The sequence below is a fragment of the Fusarium musae genome, chromosome 6 (genome assembly GCF_019915245.1).
Source record: "Fusarium musae strain F31 chromosome 6, whole genome shotgun sequence".
Taxonomy (NCBI): domain Eukaryota; kingdom Fungi; phylum Ascomycota; class Sordariomycetes; order Hypocreales; family Nectriaceae; genus Fusarium; species Fusarium musae.
The window spans coordinates 3,790,092-3,809,101 of NC_058392.1; the positions used below are offsets into that span (position 1 = coordinate 3,790,092).

The 19,010-nt window shown below is 48.7% G+C and overlaps 6 protein-coding genes across 6 annotated transcripts; all 6 read left to right on the forward strand.

Annotated features, from left to right (window-relative positions):
- Nucleotides 1–480: 480 nt before the first annotated feature.
- Nucleotides 481–1,764, forward strand: J7337_009012 (uncharacterized protein; the record flags this gene model as incomplete). The annotated part of the gene is made up of 1 exon (XM_044826614.1): nt 481–1,764. One exon carries the CDS (start codon nt 481–483, stop codon nt 1,762–1,764), a length of 1,284 nt encoding a protein of 427 aa, XP_044679531.1.
- A 1,455-nt stretch (nt 1,765–3,219) lies between these two features.
- On the forward strand, nt 3,220–3,644 carry J7337_009013 (uncharacterized protein; the record flags this gene model as incomplete). The annotated part of the gene is made up of 2 exons (XM_044826615.1): nt 3,220–3,570; nt 3,591–3,644. The coding sequence occupies 2 exons, from the start codon at nt 3,220–3,222 to the stop codon at nt 3,642–3,644; spliced, it is 405 nt and encodes a 134-aa protein (XP_044679532.1).
- Nucleotides 3,645–4,718: 1,074 nt separating this feature from the next.
- On the forward strand, nt 4,719–7,552 carry J7337_009014 (uncharacterized protein; the record flags this gene model as incomplete). The annotated part of the gene is made up of 5 exons (XM_044826616.1): nt 4,719–5,831; nt 5,879–6,301; nt 6,539–7,024; nt 7,071–7,445; nt 7,535–7,552. 5 exons carry the CDS (start codon nt 4,719–4,721, stop codon nt 7,550–7,552), a joined length of 2,415 nt encoding a protein of 804 aa, XP_044679533.1.
- A 2,216-nt stretch (nt 7,553–9,768) lies between these two features.
- On the forward strand, nt 9,769–12,241 carry J7337_009015 (uncharacterized protein; the record flags this gene model as incomplete). The annotated part of the gene is made up of 7 exons (XM_044826617.1): nt 9,769–9,810; nt 9,894–10,275; nt 10,324–10,405; nt 10,453–10,671; nt 10,834–10,898; nt 10,956–11,053; nt 11,105–12,241. The coding sequence occupies 7 exons, from the start codon at nt 9,769–9,771 to the stop codon at nt 12,239–12,241; spliced, it is 2,025 nt and encodes a 674-aa protein (XP_044679534.1).
- A 2,762-nt stretch (nt 12,242–15,003) lies between these two features.
- On the forward strand, nt 15,004–16,668 carry J7337_009016 (uncharacterized protein; the record flags this gene model as incomplete). The annotated part of the gene is made up of 2 exons (XM_044826618.1): nt 15,004–15,958; nt 16,013–16,668. The coding sequence occupies 2 exons, from the start codon at nt 15,004–15,006 to the stop codon at nt 16,666–16,668; spliced, it is 1,611 nt and encodes a 536-aa protein (XP_044679535.1).
- An 870-nt stretch (nt 16,669–17,538) lies between these two features.
- Nucleotides 17,539–18,783, forward strand: J7337_009017 (uncharacterized protein; the record flags this gene model as incomplete). Its single annotated transcript, XM_044826619.1, has 1 exon — nt 17,539–18,783. One exon carries the CDS (start codon nt 17,539–17,541, stop codon nt 18,781–18,783), a length of 1,245 nt encoding a protein of 414 aa, XP_044679536.1.
- Nucleotides 18,784–19,010: the final 227 nt, after the last annotated feature.

A 19,010-nucleotide genomic window follows, 5' to 3' on the forward strand; every position in this document is an offset into this window, starting at 1 on the left:
ACGCCCGGTTATTTCCGGAGACTCAATCAAGTCTACGATTGGCTCGCTGCCGTTTTCGCTATTAGACTCCAATATCATTCCAAACGGAATATTGATGCTTTCACATGTCGCTGATAAGCTCAATGTGATTTTTGAGCCCCTGTCTCGGATGCGACATGAGAATTGGTTCTGACGTCAGATTAGTGAGCGATACCAATAGCTCGTGAGCTATCAATCGCAGACTCGCATCGCATCTCCCGGTAGAAAACACTACCAAAACCATCAATTGATACTTCATACGTAGTCTTTGAATAAGTACCTAGTCATTATTAGTTCTCATAAAAAACAGTCAATCTCATTCCGACGATTACACATTCCAGCCTTCTCAAAATTACGTCATGGCCCGCATCTGTCATACGTCATAACTCCTCGTCATCTTTCAGCCTCGTATATCTCAACTCCTCTCAACAACAACACAATCTCACCAAATCATCATCCACAATGGCAGAAGTCGCAGCTGGTGTCATCGCAGTCGAGCAAGTCGTCTCAACCGGCCTTGAAGTCGGCGCCGCAGCCACCGTAGCTCGTCCCACGCAGCCTCTCACTGCAGTCTTGAGCCAAATCGCTACAACCCCGAAAGACGATGACTCGTATGTCCCTCACGCAGTGCTTGGCGGCAGTGCTAACAAGAGTAGTCTGTCCCTTGCGAGATCTCATCATAGCGTCAGTGTCATCGATGGCAAAGCGTACATCTTTGGCGGCAAGAGAGATGACGGTAAACTCTGCAACAACGACATCCACGCTGTATCCATCGGCGATCATCAAGGCGAAGGCGAATACGCATGCTACCCAGCCGTAGGCGACGAAGGCCAAATCCCCTCTCCCCGCATCAACCACGCCTCCTGCACACGTCGCGACACGCTCATCATCCACGGCGGCCAAAGCAGCGATGACCAACCCGTCGATGATGAATTCGCACTCTGGGAATGGGAGCCCAAAGCCGCACGATGGTCTTCAATAACCGCTGCTGGAAAAGCGCCCCAAGCTCGCTACGGACACCAGATCTTCTACGATGCCAAGAAGGATAATCTTGTTCTTCATGGAGGGTTTGAGAATGGGCAGCGGAGTAAGACGACGTGGTTGTTTGACTTTACGACGCGTCTTTGGCATCCTTTGCCTGATGCGCCTGCTGAGCCTTTGGCGGCGCAGTTTGTTGAGGGGACGTTGTACGCGATTAGTGCAGAGTCGGATGTTCATGGGTCGGTGCATTACATCAAGACTGGTACGATCCAGGATGAATCTCTCGAGGAGATTCCGGAGTGGACAACCGTTGACTTCCCCTCCAATCCTCTCGTTCCCGGTCCGCGTCCCCGCGTCGGCAGCGCTTTGATCCCCGTAACAACCGGCCACGGACGTCGCTACCTGCTCTACCTCCTCGGCAGCCGTCAAGATGCATCAATCTCCAGTGATAAAACCTACACTGAAGAACACCCGTTCTACTCCGATATGTGGACGCTTCAACTTCCCTCCGATGGATACAGTGCTACAAGAGTCAAGGATGCTATTCGCGACACGATTCCAGGTGTTCAGTCGGGAGCTTTTAGTTGGCATGAGCTTGAGATTGCGCCGGCGGAGATGACGAAGGAGGCGGGGAAAGTGCATCCAGGACCGAGGGGGTTCTTTGGAGCTGATGGTTGTTTGGACGGGAAGGGGGTTTTGATGTGGGGAGGTGTTAATGCGAAGGGAGAGACTGAGGCTGATGGATGGTTGTTGAAGATTTCTTAGAAGCCATCGTGGTGGTGGATGAAGACTGGGACAAGGCAAACAAAAGTGGATGAGGGCGGACAAGTCATCAATGTATCTTTCAAGGAGAAGCAGAAAGGACTATAGTTTAAACAACTAAGGTATGCTATTTTAGTGGAAGTTCTCACCTTGTCTGAAGTTATATCGACGACCTATGAATGACTGCATTATGCCGTCAAGCAGCCAATGACGTATTATCTTAGTCATCACAAATCCCATCATGAGACTCTCGGTGGCCAGACTCTCAACCTTAATCATCTCATCACTACAACATCAACAAAATGAAGCGCGCTCTAATTACATCCAGCCTCCGAGTAATTGCGACAAGAAGCACCATTCACACAATCTCCACACGCGCTACACCCAACGCCGCGAAGCCTCAGCCTCAATCAAGAACGACAGAAGCGTCAAGCAAAGAAGCTTCAGCAACCAAGATTGCGCCTCGAAAAAAGACCAGTGCGGAACTGGATCAGGAATTGAGGGAGAAGTTGGAGGGTATGTCTGGGGATGGAGGAGGCGCTGGGGTAGAGTATGAGAATGGCAGGGCGGAGGGATTGAAGAGAGGCGTCAAGTCGAATATGTTCCGGGTGATATGATACGGAGATCATTGGATTATGGGAATTTCAGTCTTTGGTGATAGCAAGTCTGAGGCTGATGGACTCTGGGAAGAAGGTACATAAAATAGGCATATACATGGACTGGAATCGACTCGTTATTCGTATCCTCCTGTCACTAAGACATCCATGGCAGAGTTCTCGTTCTGTCAATACGATTTGGTAGTATACTACCCGTAGTTTGAATGTTGACATACTCCTTGAGCGTTCATATAGTTGATAGTCCGCGCTTACCTGGCGCGAAATGATTCGTAGCCTCAGGATGACTACGATCTGGCTCACGTCAGATCAAGGTGCCATTGAGAATCCTGCGCGACATACGATAAGCAGGTAAAAGGTCACTGCCGAGCTCATAGGCCAATTCTCCCATGCGATATCTTACCTCTAGACTGGGTCGGATTAACGAGAATGGATGTTGAGCCGAGTCACTATTGTGTAGCCGTGAGATGACCCGAATGATCCAGGGTATCCAGCATTACATTGGGCCCATGTGTATATACGAATGGCAGACTCTCATACAAAACGATGCCGTATATTCCGAGGAACACCAATAGACTTGGAGTTTTTGTCTTCTAAAGTGAGTCAATCCATGACTCAGGCGCAATTAACCCGCCTCGAGAATTGATCACCTCTTGACTATCGCGAATTGAGGTCGTGACTCACGAACCATCACGAAATAGGAAGGTGAAAGTGGAGGCGGCCACGCATTGCTTACCCGTGTCGCTTAGATAAGTGCCGTATTCCCGACGCGATAAACGACCATCTACGACTACATAAACCATCAAGACAACCACTTTCTTTCTCTCTGTCAATCATCGCCATCATGGACATTTCAAGCGTGACCAAGGCGTTCCAATCGGAGCGCCTTATCTACCGCTCACCAGAAGATAACGATAAAGATAAGGAATTCTTCTTCAAGCATGTTGAGAACGACCCCGTCGCAAAAGCCCTCGCAGACCCTTCCATTCTTCGTCCCAGGAACAAAAAGGGCGTTGAAGACTTTTTAACAGAGCTTCAAAAGTCCTCTCTCCCGGTGGTCCTCTGCCTTTCCCCCGCCGAGGCCAAAAAACAAAACATTGAGAGCGATGAACCAGTTCCCATCGGATTTATATGTATCGGCTGGGGCGGCAAACCCAAGAACATGGAACACCATCGCGCTACACATATCGGCATCGTAATCGCGGAACCTTTTAGGAACAAGGGCTATGGCGGGGAGAGTATCAATTGGGCGCTGGACTGGGCGTTTAGGTTTGGGGGTTATCATCGTGTTGGGATTGGGACTTTTGGGTTTAATGAGCGGGGGCAGCACTTGTACAAGAAGTTGGGGTTTGTGGAGGAGGGGAGGAGTAGGGAGGCGCTTTGGTTTGATAGGAAGTGGTGGGATATGATTGACTATGGGATGCTGGAGCATGAGTGGGAGGCTTTGAGGGCCAAGCAGAAGAGCGATAATTAGTGGATGTTGATAGACTTTGTGCATAAAGGTTAAAGAGGTACGATGCTGCAATTTTATAGCCACTCCCGGCTGATATTCTCGATCAGTTGCTATCTGTATCGTGAAGTTACCTTTACTCGGCCCGATGACAGCATGCGTAAAACTCTTGCTCTACCGTCAGCAGTACGTGGCATGTGTATACTTTCAGCCACAAATCTCATCTGCCCCAAGGTTCAGACACTGTGTCTGGACAAACGCTACAGGGACACAGCTAAGAAAGTTTATCTGATGGCCTTTGTGTCTCCTTGAGGTGGTATCGATGTCTAAGTTGTAGGCTAGAAGTGTTATTTGCAGTTGAGACGTGTGGCTGAGAGCTTATTCCGGCAGAGAGAACCTAGTGTCTCCTTGAGGAGGTATAAAACGCCAGATACAGCCTCGACATCTTTATCCTTCCTCTTCGATCTTTTTCAATCCCACCGACAAGGTTCATCATCGGCCGCAATTACTCCGAGCTAACACAGGAAAACTACATTAACATCGCCGCGCTTTGCCACAAGCAATCAAGAAAATAACTGAATCGATCACTAGCGACAATGCCAAATCTCAGATGTGCTCTCTGCGGAGTCGACATCCCTTGCCCCGCCTCCAGACGTATACACGAACAACAACGGGTATGGTGGCGCGAGATCTTTGCTGGTAACATAACAAAATTTCACGTGTAGCTGAAAACCTGCTGACATTCTCCAGTCCAGCGTCAAGAAGACCAGTCGCACTTTTCGCTCACGCCTCTCGGATATTCTCAAGATGGGTCCTTGGAACCGCACCCAGTTATTCAGCCACATGAAGGATACTTCATCCACCAAGCATGTTGGCCTATATACCGCGACAAGATGTTTTTGAAATCAGGGCAACGCTATGAAAACGAGCAGATCCTGCAGGTGCTGTTTGACTTCCAACAGAGTATGCCTAGCAATGGCAATAATTGGATATCGTATCTCTACCCCGGTAATGAAAGAGCGCTGGCTCTTGCAACGTTCCCACGCGACTACTATCCCCGTTGCGCCTTTTTGAAAGCTGATCCCAGCGTATCTATCACCCGTCCTGCTTTGTGTCCTTTAGTCGATGGAGGCACTTATGATGTTATTGACACAGAGGCATCGTCAGACGTGTTCTCCAAGCTTTCTACCGAGTTGAACCACTGTATAATCGACTTGCTAGATAGCTTGTCTTTGTGTAACCTTCGGCTTGCATCAAAGGCAGTTGCAAACCTCAGCAAGCCTACCGAGTTACCTCAAACATTCTGGGCAAGTCGCTTCAACCAGGATCGCGAGATGGGCTTCTTCCCGACGGAGTACAACAGAAAAGAGACATGGCGGGATCTGTACTTCAACGTGAAGTATGCTCTTAGAGACAGCTCTAAAACGGGACACATGATGAACCGGCGTCGGATCTGGAGGGGCCTTGGGGTAATCAGGCCTTACCTGGTCGCCATGCTTGACCAACGCCCACGTCTGGACGAAACAACTCGTTTGAGAGAGGAGCTAGTGTCATTAGGATATGAAATGACCCAGAAAACACAAGGTTATGGAGGACGCCCGGGCGCAAATCCTTCCGGGGATATACATGTCAGAGGCTCGCGATACTTGAAGCTGCGACTCGGCGGCGCATGGATCTCGGTTACCACGGGGTGGATCGATCAGAGGCCCTACATAATAGGTTTTCGGGTCAGGAGGCGAGACCATGTTGAGAAGTTTCGCATTGGCTTGATTAACGTCAAAGCAGAAACGGAATTCTTCATCAAGCCATCGGACCAGGTTATCGCTGTCAAGGCGGCTACTACCCTTGGTGGCATAGTTGGACTCGCCTTCAGGATCAAGGATGAGCTCGGTGGAGTAGACTGGAAGATCGTGGGTAAAGTCGACAAGCCTGGCGATTACGTTGGCATCACACTGCTAAAGCCGCAAAACGGGCCCTATATTAGTGGCTTGCTGCTTGGTCTCGATGTACGTATTTGATCCTCAGCTTACATGGGTGTAACTAACGAGTTTAGGCTTGCAAGATCGTTTCTGTCCAGCTGGTTGAGAAGCTAGGCGACACCACTGCTATGGATAAGCCAAGAAGCTCTGGACTGCAATATGTATGGCATCCGGCACCGCCTCAACCTAATGTGGTGACTGTATTTACTCCCCCCGTCGATGAACATGCTTTCATCTTGAACATGGACTTTGGCGGCCCGAGTGGCTCACTGCTTCCACTCCTCATTCGAGTCGCCTTATTTGTCGATGATCGACATAACGCTGTCAAAGGCTTAGGCTTCTACTACGCTGACGGAACAGAGAGGGAGTTCGGCTTCCGTGAGGTTGTGACTAATTGCCGACAGCGAGATAAGACCCTTGAACTGTCTGTTCCTATCGATGGACCGGCTGGCGAGAGAATCCTTGGCCTGAGGGTGATGGGTCCTTGGTCCTTCAAGGTACGTAGCGTGAATCATCTCAAAGACGACTTCAGCTGATTGCCGGTTTCCAATTCAGTTAATTACCAATTTTGGGGGGACTTCGAGAACGATTGTTCCTGTGACAGGGCTTGGAATGAACACTCAGGTGGTGCATTATGGAGAGCCTGTAACTGGATTTCTGGCGCAGGTTGGCGTAAGTTTTACCTCGTTTCTATGTTCTCTGTATACTCGAGATACTGACTTGTACCTCGGAAGATGATTCCATTGGATGGGTCACTACAATCCTTCGGACTTGTACATCTTGACCGTCCAGACTCATCTCAGCCCAAGTCTCCGTCACCTGCGACCAAGCGATACAAAGGCTATCAAGGGGATTCAAATTATGTTTTTCTCCACAAGGTCAAGCGCGTAGGGATCTCATGCGGAAGAGAAGGGCGCAGCCGACGCCCAGGACATGTATCAGGTTTCCTCTTCGAATTCTGGGACAAAAGCCCGCCCGTTTATATCGGTCAGTGGTTCAAAGAGATTGGTCATCTCGACGTCTGTGAAGGTGAAAGAATCACAAGCTTCACTTTCTGGAACGAACCAGTGGTTTGCGCACATCATAACAGAAGAACTACAAAGTACAGCGGAGTCCGGATTGAAAAGTCTGGTCCTGAGCCGAACGCTGTCGAGGTGCATCCCGGGCCACACGCCAATATGCACGAAACGTGCTATTCGGAGAATCGCTTCGAGAGACTGGTAAGTCATGTGTGATGTTGAGGAAGAAACGCTAACTCTGTTCTAGGGTGATCTTGTTTGGGATGTTTTCCATTCGCACGACACTATCAGGGTCAGCTTGAAACCTACACCCTTGGCCAAGAATTGTCTTTCGTCAATGTCGCATATACGCTACGGGGTATCTACAAAGAGCTACAAGATGTTCTGGGAGATAGAAGACGGAAAGGGAGGCTTGACTAGTGTGTCCCAGATAGCCGCGTTCTTTAATCCCGACTGCAGGGGACTGTGCGGTATGGAGTTTACATACCGAGATAACCAGATCAGATGCGGGGGTTATACCGAGGGAATGAAAACGACCTACAAACTCAAACGATACGAGAAGGTCACAAGCGCATGGAATACATCTGCGACAAACGTCATCGGTGACATTATTGGTATTTCTGTAAGTTTCTCTCTAGACCTTGGTGAGTAGCATAGCTAACGGGCAAAGTTCATTTTGAGGGATACTCAAGAAATTCAGATGTACTGCAGTTTCGTGAAGATCGATGATCATAATCCCCTCGAAGTTTATCCTACACAATGTTCTGGAGTCCTGACGGCGAGAAAGGTGCCAGGTGGAGTGTCGGAGTGTGTTGGTGTGTACCTGGAGATGTGGCCAGACTTGAAGCACAAGGTTTGTTGTCAGAAGTTTGGGCCGTTATATGTTGAGCCGGCAGATGCGGAGGAAGAGAAATAAATGACACAGACAGTGTCAGAATGAGTCAAGGTTTCTGTCTGGATCAAGGATTGTTGGGGCATCGTTTGACGGACGTATTTGAGATAGAGAATGGCGATAAGTCTGACGACAGCCCATCAACACGCAATTCCCAGCAAGGCTTGCAAGCACCTCAGATGTCCATTTGCTTAATGATGCCTCCCGAATATGTTTAGTAGGACATCCTCAATTTGCACAAGTAGACGATGGCTCAGCTGCTTTGTCGATGGATGTTCAGGGTAGACAAGTATAGCATATAGACGACCAAGTGGAAAAACATATTACACGAGTTATGAGAGACAGAATGAGAAGCCACGAGCAATCTATATGCATATTGAGTGCCTTGGATTGTGAAGACAGTTCAATGCCGAACAACGTGGTCGGTAACGATAGCCAAAGCTCACCACACGTGACTGCCTGAAAAGGTTTTGAGATTGTATTCAACGACACGGCGCATGCCAATGTAATATGTAGCTCAAGCTATCGCTCAAGTTGGAGTCAGATGAAGGCTTTTGTCTACTCCAGACATCTGATGCTGGCGGTCGGGACATGCCTCCGGCCGGTACAGGGTATGCAAGTTAGACTTGAACGAGTTTACAGCAAATCGACATTTGATCAGCGACGTACGAGTGCGTTACCGCTGGCCTTGTCGCAGAGTAGTATACTGAGAGTTAATAAGTTGCGCAGGCCGATATTGAGTTCAGAGAGCAATTTGCCTGATTGAGTTTGGAACATGTCAGTGCATCCATTCACAGAAGGCTCCAGGGTAAGCATGTCGGACTTGGTGAAAAACACAGTTTAATGTTCAAGTTGAGAGTGTCTTAAGAGAGGGTTTTCCAAGCGACAGAGAGTTAAATGTGCAGTCTCGATAGTCCATTCACAATTATGACGGCATTGCCGCCCGTTGGTAAGATTGCCATGTGCCTTTCTGCGAGTACTACATAACCTCGTTACAAGCATCAGTCTGAGAAGTTTCTGTAGTCTTCTGTAATAATTCTAAATGCTTCAAACACCTTGCCGACCATTTTCTGATGTTTCGCGAAATGTTTATCCAATGCCTTTCTGTTCGCGCGACTGGTACAGGGTAACGTGCCTCCCCAGCGAGGTTGAATTAAGCTTGTGGGGCCAGGAGATTGGACATTTCTAGATCTGCACAGGGATTGGAAACTTTACCCACCCCCGCATCATGATCACTGAGATTGACCTCGACGCGAGGGTTTCTCAACTTTCCTGTCGGCAAGAAACAGGCGTCGCTTGCTTTCCTATTGAGTGAATGATTTCTTCCATTTCCTCAATAACATCTTTACCAATTTTGGGGAGAAGTTTGGAAAAATTAGGTCACGTGACATTTACGAAAAGTGGGATAGGAGGATTGGAGAAAAGGAGGATAGGAAAAGAAAAGTTGTGGAATACGTTCTTGCTTAAGAGGAAAAAGATAAAGAGATTTGTCTTTAACATAGAATATGTATTATTCTTGAATATACGTTTTTATAATGCGCAGGCAGCATTTTCCTCATCACAGAATTTTCCACATAATATCCAAGCCTGGTCTCATACGACAGGCTATAATAAATACGCCAAACGCGTTTTCAGCGTTCAGTGAATTGTCGACCTCGCACCATATTCTCTGTTTTAAGCTCTCAGCCCCAAGTCTCATTAATCATAAGATAAGTGACTGGACCTAGAACAAAGGGGCACTTAAGGCGTGCCATCGCCCCGCGTGGCTTCAGCCTTTCGGTCATACTCCAACTCAGGGTTTCGCGATGCCGTCTTCATTTTTACCCCGCTGATAATTGCGCCTAACAACACGCTCTCCCTCAGTCAAGTCGTCATGCATTGACGCAGGAGGCCTACCATCCGCGATTTCGCGCCCAAGAAGGCCCGATGCCAATGGCCAAGATACCCCTCCATCACATCATAAAAGACCTCTTCGCTCCAGGCTGAGTCACAACGGTCCCCCTTCACTCTCTAACCTGCCTCTGGTAGCGTACTATCAGCTTCGCAATCCACAATGCCGCTTATGCTGGTGCCCTACAACGATGCCATGCGTTTTGTATGTTACGCTTCCCCCTCTTCTGTATCCAAGTCTTTGCCAGCCTATGACCAATTGCAACGGTAACTGATATAGATCTTCAGGGCATGGGATATAACTCCTACACCCAGACCATGTGCATCGATGACGCGGTTGAAGTGTCAGAAGGGAACACAGTTGTTTCCGAGAACACTCCGCAGAAGGTTACCTACTCGGTCAAGGCTATCGCACGGGCCTCTGATTTGCTAGATGAGATGAATATATCGAGAGCTGCTACCATTCAAAACAGCATGGTCGAAGTCCACGGCACCTCGAACGCCTTGGACGTTGCTGAGATCGAAGACGCTGATATCACCTTGATGATATCAGTGAAAGTTATAAGCCAGACAACTAGTCTGGGAGCCTCCGCGCCGTTCAAACCAATCCACAGTCTCCTCCCTGGTTCTACCGGCTTTACCGAGGCATTTGGGGACTCTTATATATCGGGTACGCACTGACTCCATGGGCCAAAGGTCTTCAGGCTGACAAATTTAGGCTTCATCCGAGGTGGCTTTTTGACCATCATCATTCCGTTCTCCTGCTCCAGCCTAAGGAACAAAGAACAGTTGATCCGACGGTAAGGAGGTTTCTGTTTGGGTAAATATCTGTGGCTAAATATCACAGTGTCAAGCAGGCCTCATCTAGTCATAGTGCCGAGTTAGCTAAGATGGCCAGAGATCTCACCGACATATTGTCCTTGGACAGCGTTAAGGCTGTAAGACCTATCATTATGACAGGTGGTGGCCAGATCGATGTTGGAAAGGAGCCCTGTAATATAAACTACGCCTTGGGAAAGGCCATGGATTTCCCTGGCCATGTCCGCCAAAACCCGCAGAGAACATGGTAGGAACAAACATGCAACCCTCGAGCAGGGCTAACGGACTACAGGGCTATACTAACTAAGTACGAGGCCAATCGTGGCTTTATTGAGTGGTCCGCACGTCAGACAATGTCTCCTACTGACTATAGCGGCATTGGTTCATTCACTTCTGAACTTTTTGATAGCTACGTGCAATACAAGTGCCTGTCCAGGGAGGTTCAGCATATCATTTCTCACCGAGATCAGTATGGTACGTCTACTGTGGTCTTATTGTCGACCCGCAAACCATCTAACCAAAGCTCTATAGTCCAAGTCGACAAGCCTAGGGCTATCCCGCTCGACGTCGACACTCTCCAGGCCGTTGAAGACGCGCTGGCTAGTGAGATGAACAAGATAGTTGAAGTGGTATGTTAGACTCCCTGTTGATCCCGTATCATCTAACGCTTTGCAAATAAGGTGAACACCTTGGCACGTCAACCAGAACTTCTGCCGAAGAAAAGCTACCTCGATTGGAATGCCAACGACAAACTCGTGCAAAGCATCATCAACGAAGCCATTCACCTAAAGGTATCAGAGGAAGAATCCCCGACACGAGACCATGGTTCCCTGAACCGTTACTCTCCCAGCGAGACAAGTGGTGGCTTCGAGGAGATTTATACCCCTCAGACTTCAGATGTGGACTCAGCTAGTCTCATTAGGAGGCCTGCCAGGTTTTTGAACAAATCAGAGCCTGTCAACGATCTGAAGCTGCACATGCTGATCCCTCCTGGAGTTTGGGCTGAGTTGCTACCGAAGAGAACTGAAACTACCGCCAGCGACATTGAAAAGAGCACCAAGGCTGAAACTGCGATCAAGAAAAAGGTTAAAAGGTTTCAAAAACTGCAGATTATGGCTGCTGTTTGTGGAACTTACGATATTGCATTGAAATTGCAGCAAAAGGTGTTCTCTGGCCCAAAGAGTGATAACTTGTTTTATTTGGACACCGAAGTCAAAGAGCTCGAAACCGTATTTTCAGGTGGATACTTAACCCTCAGGAGAACTTGGAACCTTTCAGTTATCTACAAGTACACCGACGGACCTATAAGAGTTTGTTTTCTTGGTCATGACACCTGTTCAGCTGAGCAGCCAGAGCTATTTGAGATCACCAAAAAGTCGCAACACCAAAGAGTCAAAGGTGTTTCTTGCTCCATGCGTGAATTCCGGCTATTCTGTGTGATATATGGAGGAAGGATCTATCACACGCCATGTGAACTCGAGCGATTCATTGAGAATGCCGATCGCGGTATTTCAGGGCTCTGGCCTTGCATTCGGTTCAATGGGGAGACTCTTGGAGATGATTATCGGCACACGAATGACGCAACCGGTGTCGTATTCTATGAATACCTAAACGCGCCAGGAATTCAGAGCGCTGTTACCTTGGGTAACAAGGGTTGCCTTTTGAAGAATCAGCGACAACTTGCTGATCTCGCTGAAGAGACTGGAAATGAAGGCATCGAACATGGCAACAACGAAATCGAACGGCATACAGTCCATTTGCAAAAAGAAACATCGGTACCAAGTGAGTCAAGTCGAGTTCCTCTCTTTACGCTGTAAATAACCTTCGTGTCAGGGTACTCGTGCACTTTTGAACGTGGGGAACTCAGAATCAGGCCCTCCGAGCTACCATTTTTGCGGTTTGAGAACGGCGTAAGGTTTTTCTTCCGGAACAACGGTACATTTGAAGTACTTGACAAGGATGACGAGGTCTTGTGGTCCAATACGGAAGAAATTGGATGCCAAGCCGCTATGTCTCTACATTTCGGCAGAGATGGTAAGTTACGACTTTGGAATACAGATGGACGGGTTTACTGGTCTCCTGTGTCAAGTCGGAGTGGCTGTGATGGCACGATGGTACTTTCGAGTCAATTCCCCTACTTGGGAATCTATTGTAAGCTAGGTAAAGAGCTCTGGGGTGCATAGAGTATAAAAAGGTTTAAATGCTCCCACGAATAGGTCTTTGATTCTTCACGGTAACGCAAGATCTCTATTATGGGGATTTTAGCCGGGTGCTGCGTTGGTGCTCGTTCAAAATAGCCAACGCTAACGTATAAAGTCCATAAAAATGTGCACAAGCAGGTTCTGTACGAATCCCAGCCAAGCGCAGAGGCTTGACAGCCACTGCGCTGTGGGATCCAAGTAGTTTTGTTCGAAGGGTTTGTGGTTATGCAAGGTGTCTAGCAGTGCTTATAGCCTTGGGTGACGCCCCAAAATTTGACGATGTTAACGCTCACGATACGCCTAGATCCTTGATCTCAGTACTAGTCTCGGCGGTCGGCTACTCTTCAGGCTTCGGTCGATGTTCTGTGCTCCCTTTACGTCCTAGCCTTTATACTCCCAGAACTAGAAGCATTTGTGGAAACGAAAGTATCAACAAGACCTACAGAAATTCCAACTGCACTAGCTTGTAGTAATGCTTTTGTTGTAGCCTGGCGAGAATGACCACTGTAGCTCAAGCGTAATGGCCTTATCCACCTTCTCTATGCCTCTTTCCGTAACAAACAGAAAGTAATCAATACATAAGCTGTATTGAGAAAGTAATTACTGTCCCGACTACATTCCTAGCAGATTACCCCTCTTCGATTCTCGGTGCAGTTTCGTACAGAACGTACGGTTTCCGATTAGCACAGCGAAGGGAATACACGGATGAGTCAAGTCGGAAACTACCAATCTTGAGACATTTAGGGACTCTGTCTCCCAGCAGAGGTTTGAGTTTGGCAGCACATCGAAGTGGGCAGGCCACGAGTATATCACCGCATTGTATGCCACAAAGAATAGCCCTTGCCAGCAGAAAAGGAACAGAAAGCGGTGAGAAGCCTTAAGCTTAATACTGATAGTCCACCATCACCCGAATTTCAGGTTGCTTGGGAAAACAAGCAGTCTTGGATTACTTGTCATGATACCAGCAGTGACGTTGACGTAACTGGTGTGTACGTTGGGATATATGTAACTGAGAGTTAGACGAGGAAGAACTAGACTGACACCGTCTCTGCTACTAGGGCCATAGTTGGTCCTCTCCGGCTGATGCGGATGAAATGCCTGTTGGAGTTTGTCATCGCAACCATTGATGGCGAGGTTCCATCCTTTCTTCCCTGTGAGTTGGGAAATGGATCATCAGTTCACACTCGCCGCTCATCTTCAGAGAGGGACAGTGCCAGAAGATGCGCGGGACTCCCAGAGATCGCCTATCTACTCATATGGTTGACCTACTCGGTGGGTCAACGTTGCTCCGTCGCCTGGAACGAAACCCGCGTGCTGACTGAAGAAGGTCTGGTAAATCTCCTAGTCTCTGTATTATAACAGAAGTAGACTCCAGTAAGCCAAATTGCACGGTCCGAATTGAGCTGTTGCCCTTGAAAACTTAATGCCGCATCTGCTCCCCCAACTTACAGCCGCCTCACTCGTCCTTGCGGCACAGAGGTAAATGGCACGATTACTCAACTGGAATCTGAGACGCCTCCCAGACTTTGCAGCTTGTGGCGAGACACAGTGTAACACTGAGTGATAATGCCGTGATGCAAGCCTTTCATCCCTCAGTCACTATGTCATCCCGACCAAATCCGGAACAGCCGGAAACAACACCGGCGGCCCGAGATATCTCCCTCAGCTTGTAAAATCCCCTCTCTACGTCAGATCAGGTTATTCTACTCGTCAGAAGACGAATGCGACGGCTCCGATCTCGAGTGGTATTGCGGATGCGATTTGTGGAGTTTCCCGCAATCACATGCATTAGTCCATTGATCATCTGCCTCTACAGAGCATCAACGTAACCCCAATGGGAACAGTGGAGTGTACTTGACAAAACATGAGACAGTATTGGCTGAAAGAACGTTGAATGGCTTCTGTCGCGACGGGATCAACGGCTCCCTCCCTCCCAAAGTGCCTCACCCGTTGTCCACATCAATTAACCCCCAAACCATCATCTCGCTCATCAATGCTCAAACGCGGGATCTTCCCCAACTTCCCAATTCAATCTCATCACTCCACGTTGATCAGGAGATAAAAGGTCACAGAAACATGTCATGGCACCACTACCCCAAACGCGGGCACGTATCGGAAGCTCGGCCGTTTGTTTCCCCGTGGGGTTAAAGGGTCTCACATGCTTTGCGGCTCCGAGAAATATTGGGGTACGCCCCGGAGATACGAATGTCATCGCCTCCCCGCTCCCAATTCCGGAAGTGGTGAGATTTTGGGGTTTTGGAGGGATATAAGGACTTGCTTGGCGCCAACATTTTCTGTTTCTCACTTCATAGCTCTATACTGAGAGAACTTCACCAAATCTGTGCACTTATCGTTATCTTATCAGACACATTCCAGTCATGTCCATAGTGCAGCCCATTATCCGAGACCAACTCGTCATCAACGACGATGACGACTGGGACTCAGTATACCACGTCGAATGGGAACCCGACGCCAACTTCTTCACTGGCTCTGAACTTCGATCCAGAACACCACTAAATAAAGCTGCAGCCGATCACCAAATCACATTAGCCCGCGCCGCAGCACTGATAATTCGCGCATCTCTGAACAATATCCCTCTGGATATCCCGGACTTTGATCCCTCAAAACTTACCGGCTTCCGAAAACAACTGTATCAATGGATGCAGGCGTATAACTCGTCTCAGGCGAGTAAGCTTGTGTTGGGCGATGTGACGATGACTGTTATGATTGAGATCTTATCATCGCTTATGCGTATGGGCGTTGAGGGAGAGATTTTAGCCAAGATTGGACCGAATTTGGGAGCTATCTTACAGGGACGTATGGATCCGATGCCGCTACTTTTGGAAGGCAATAGGTTCAATCGGATGCAAGACGGTATGGAACTGATGCAAAAGATGAGAACGCATCTCAGACAATATCTCTCATCGTATGCCACAAAGAAGCCAGTCATGAACGTCCTCGAAGTTGGCGCCAGTACGGGCGACAACTCCCAAACGATCTTTGACGCGTTGCGAGAACAAAAGACTGTCTCGTATACTCTTACCGACTCGTCGCTCTCAGTGCTGGAAGAAACAAAGGCGGGCATTACTAAAGACTTCCTCAAGCTCAAGAGCCTCAACATCAACCGCGGTCCTATTGAACAAGGCTTCAGTCCCGATACCTACGACATCATTCTTGTCAACAATATTCTTCATACCGTGAACTCTCTTTCAGAAACACTAGCCAACTTGCGAAAACTCCTTGTTCCTGGTGGTGTCCTGGCCATGGTCGGACTCTCAGACATTTCACCCGCATACAGCCTCATCTTGGGTATGAATGAGAATATGTGGTCAGGTACGTGTTCTACTACTCACTGAGATAATAGGAAGTTGCTGACAAGTGATTTAGATGAACGTTGTGAACAATTGCCATGTCCTTCGAACGATGACTGGAACAAGCTGCTGCAGGGTAATCAGTTCAGTGGTCTTGAGCCAGCGACAAAGACATTTGATTACATCGGTCAATCATGCTACTGTGTTATCTCTACGGCGGTCGCTTCCACTCAGCGCTTAATGGTTAACATTCTACCGGGCTCTCAGAGTAGCTTGTTCAGTTTTGCGGAGCAATTGGCTTCCGCACTGGCAGAAAACAGTACAGCTTCCACCATCACGCCAACAAAGCTGCAAGATATCTCGTCACGATTCGTTTACGTCGTTCTCGACGATGGATCCAGCTCTTTGAGCGAATTCGAAAGCCTCCATAAAGCGAACAACGTTCTTTGGATCAAGATGGGCGCTGGATTCTCGACAGAACGCGACATGAACATCATCAGTCGTTTCGCTCGCGACGCTCAGAAGGATAACGAAACTCTCAAGCTCGTGAAACTTGACGTCAAACAAGAGTATCCAGAGTATGCAGACCTTCTCAAGGTTATCATGCGAATCATTCAAGTGTCGTTTCAAGAGGATCGTGGCTCGAGGACAGAGTTGGAGTATGAGTATCGCAATGGGAAAGTTCTTGTACCGAGGGTGAAGGGATCTGGAATGACACAGAAGGTTGCTTAAAGCGATTGAGCCAGGCAGGGGCACGGACTGTGATGCTTTGGAGTTGGATCATTTGACGCAGTGTTCAGAGTACGCGTTCGGTTGTTCATTGGGGTTTGAGGTAGCACTTACAGGCACATTCGCACTACGTATTCCGTCGTTCGTTGGATATAGTACTGTCGTAGTCTGTTTATATCTCCAAATTGACTCTTAGTCTCCTGTGTACGATAGACCTGACTCTTCTTGATGAGACCATATTCTATCCTAAGATCGATGTAGTAGGGCGGGCACTTGGGCGGCAACACGAGAAACTCAAGCTGGTAATGTTTTCCGTCGCTATGGTTGGTCAAGGGCATGTGTACGGTTCATCATCAATGAGCCTCAGCTTGAACGGCTCATGAAGTTCCAACATCCCATCTCCAGATTTCTGCCATATGGGAACGCGCGCAGCCATGCCATGATACGCGCAGTGCTAGCTTTCATCCCTCTGCCAGTGCCGGGAAGCAAAGCCGGACAGATGTTCCAGTCATCTTGTACAGTAGGTCTGCCAGTGTCAAGTAGGTATCTTCAATGCCTGATGGACCTTCACTCCATCTTCTCTCCGTCTTGGAATACCTTCTTTCTCTCCCAACACTCTTCCATCCCTCACTTCTCATTACCCAACCCTTTCTGACATCCCATCTAACTACACACTGTCTCTATCCCATCACCAAGCTGTGTCCTTCTCGTTGCTGGTCGCCGAAACACCCTTTCGTCTTGGCTCACAGTATCCAGTCACCAAAAACAGGGTTTGCATCTTCTGTTGCACTGTCTCACTTTGGAACTTTCGACTAACACTACACCATAGTAGCGACATTGACCTTTAAATTGTCACGATCCCTCTATCACAAGATGTCGTCAGATCTAGTCTCTACCAGAAAGTCAGACTTAGACGTCTATCTATCAAATAGATATGCCCATCAGGATACTGCAACGCCTGAGGATGCGGCCAACATACGCGCCAAATGCTCCTACGTCCGTACACAGTGGTACTTTCCGCTGTTGGAGGCCAACCGTCATGTCCCCAAGGGCTTGACCAGTACCCTCGGTACCCCCACAAATGATCTCGGCATATTCGAGAAGTTGCCTGGAGATGTCATGAACAACATTCTCGTCCGTTTGGATGTAAAGTCCTTTCTCAACTTCCGCAACGCCAACTCGAAGGCACACCATGTCGCAGAGACCATCCTGGACTGTAAGGATGTCATGCTTCATGGCAGGGCAGCCATTATCAACATCGCTCGTACCGGGTTGAGTGGTCATGTAACCATCGGCGAGATCCACCTCGCTCTCACCTCGCCAAAGTGCGGCTTCTGCGAGGAGTATGGACCATTCCTCTTCCTTCCAACCTGCACTCGGGTTTGCCACGAATGTCTCTGTACGTCCCCTCGCACGGCGATGATTGGCACGGAAGAGATGCTTCCTTTCTACACTCGATTTGGCAAGTACCGAGGGCCTGGAAATAGATCGCACTTGCTCAAGTGCTTGGCTAAGTCTTCCATGGCGAGTATTCGAGTCCGAGACCATTTACGCCCCGCCCAAATGATGAAGGGTGTTAGAGCCGTCTTGGTTGATGATCTGTTCTGGTTCTGCGAAGAGCTTGGGATAGAAGACACAGAAGCGATGCGATTCCTCTTTGATAATGAGTGGCTCCAGTACCGTTCCGCCGCTACAATTCGCTTTCCCTATCTCAACACCGCAACAGGCGAACTCGAGAAAGGTCGCAGCTGCAGGGGATGCCAGGAAGCCTTCGAAGAACAAACCATGCAAGGCATGGTACTACCTGGCGCCGGGCGTATCTCCGCTGGTGCTGCAGCACGTGATAACTGCTACTCACATGAAGGCTTTGCGGAGCACTTCAAGACTTGCCAGCACGCACAGCGAGTGTGGAATAGCCGAGCTCTGCCTGGCCAGGAGTCCTGGTTTGCGGCGAATGGGGGGATGCTTTGGGGAATCGAAGAACGAGCGGAGTACTGCCATCGGTTGGTAGCCCGAGTGCCTGTGGTGAATAACGAGGAATTTTGGGTCATGGCTGGCGTGGCGATCCAGGTTGTCTTCTACTTTTGTGTACTGGTTGGGTATGCCATGTGGCATTGATCGAGCGGCTAGTTCGGGAAGAGTCTGATCAGACTGTATGAGAGGAGAGGATTGGAGAGTTAGGAGAGTTGATACGATTTTGTTTGGTTTGTTATGGGAGTTTGGCGTTTGGATGAGATCTTCTGCGACTCTGATGAAAGGGTTACGGGTCTATTGGTACATGGTTATGGAAGAAGAGCAAAGCTAGTAGATAGCAAACATGTAAGAGTATTGTAAAGTCACCGCTT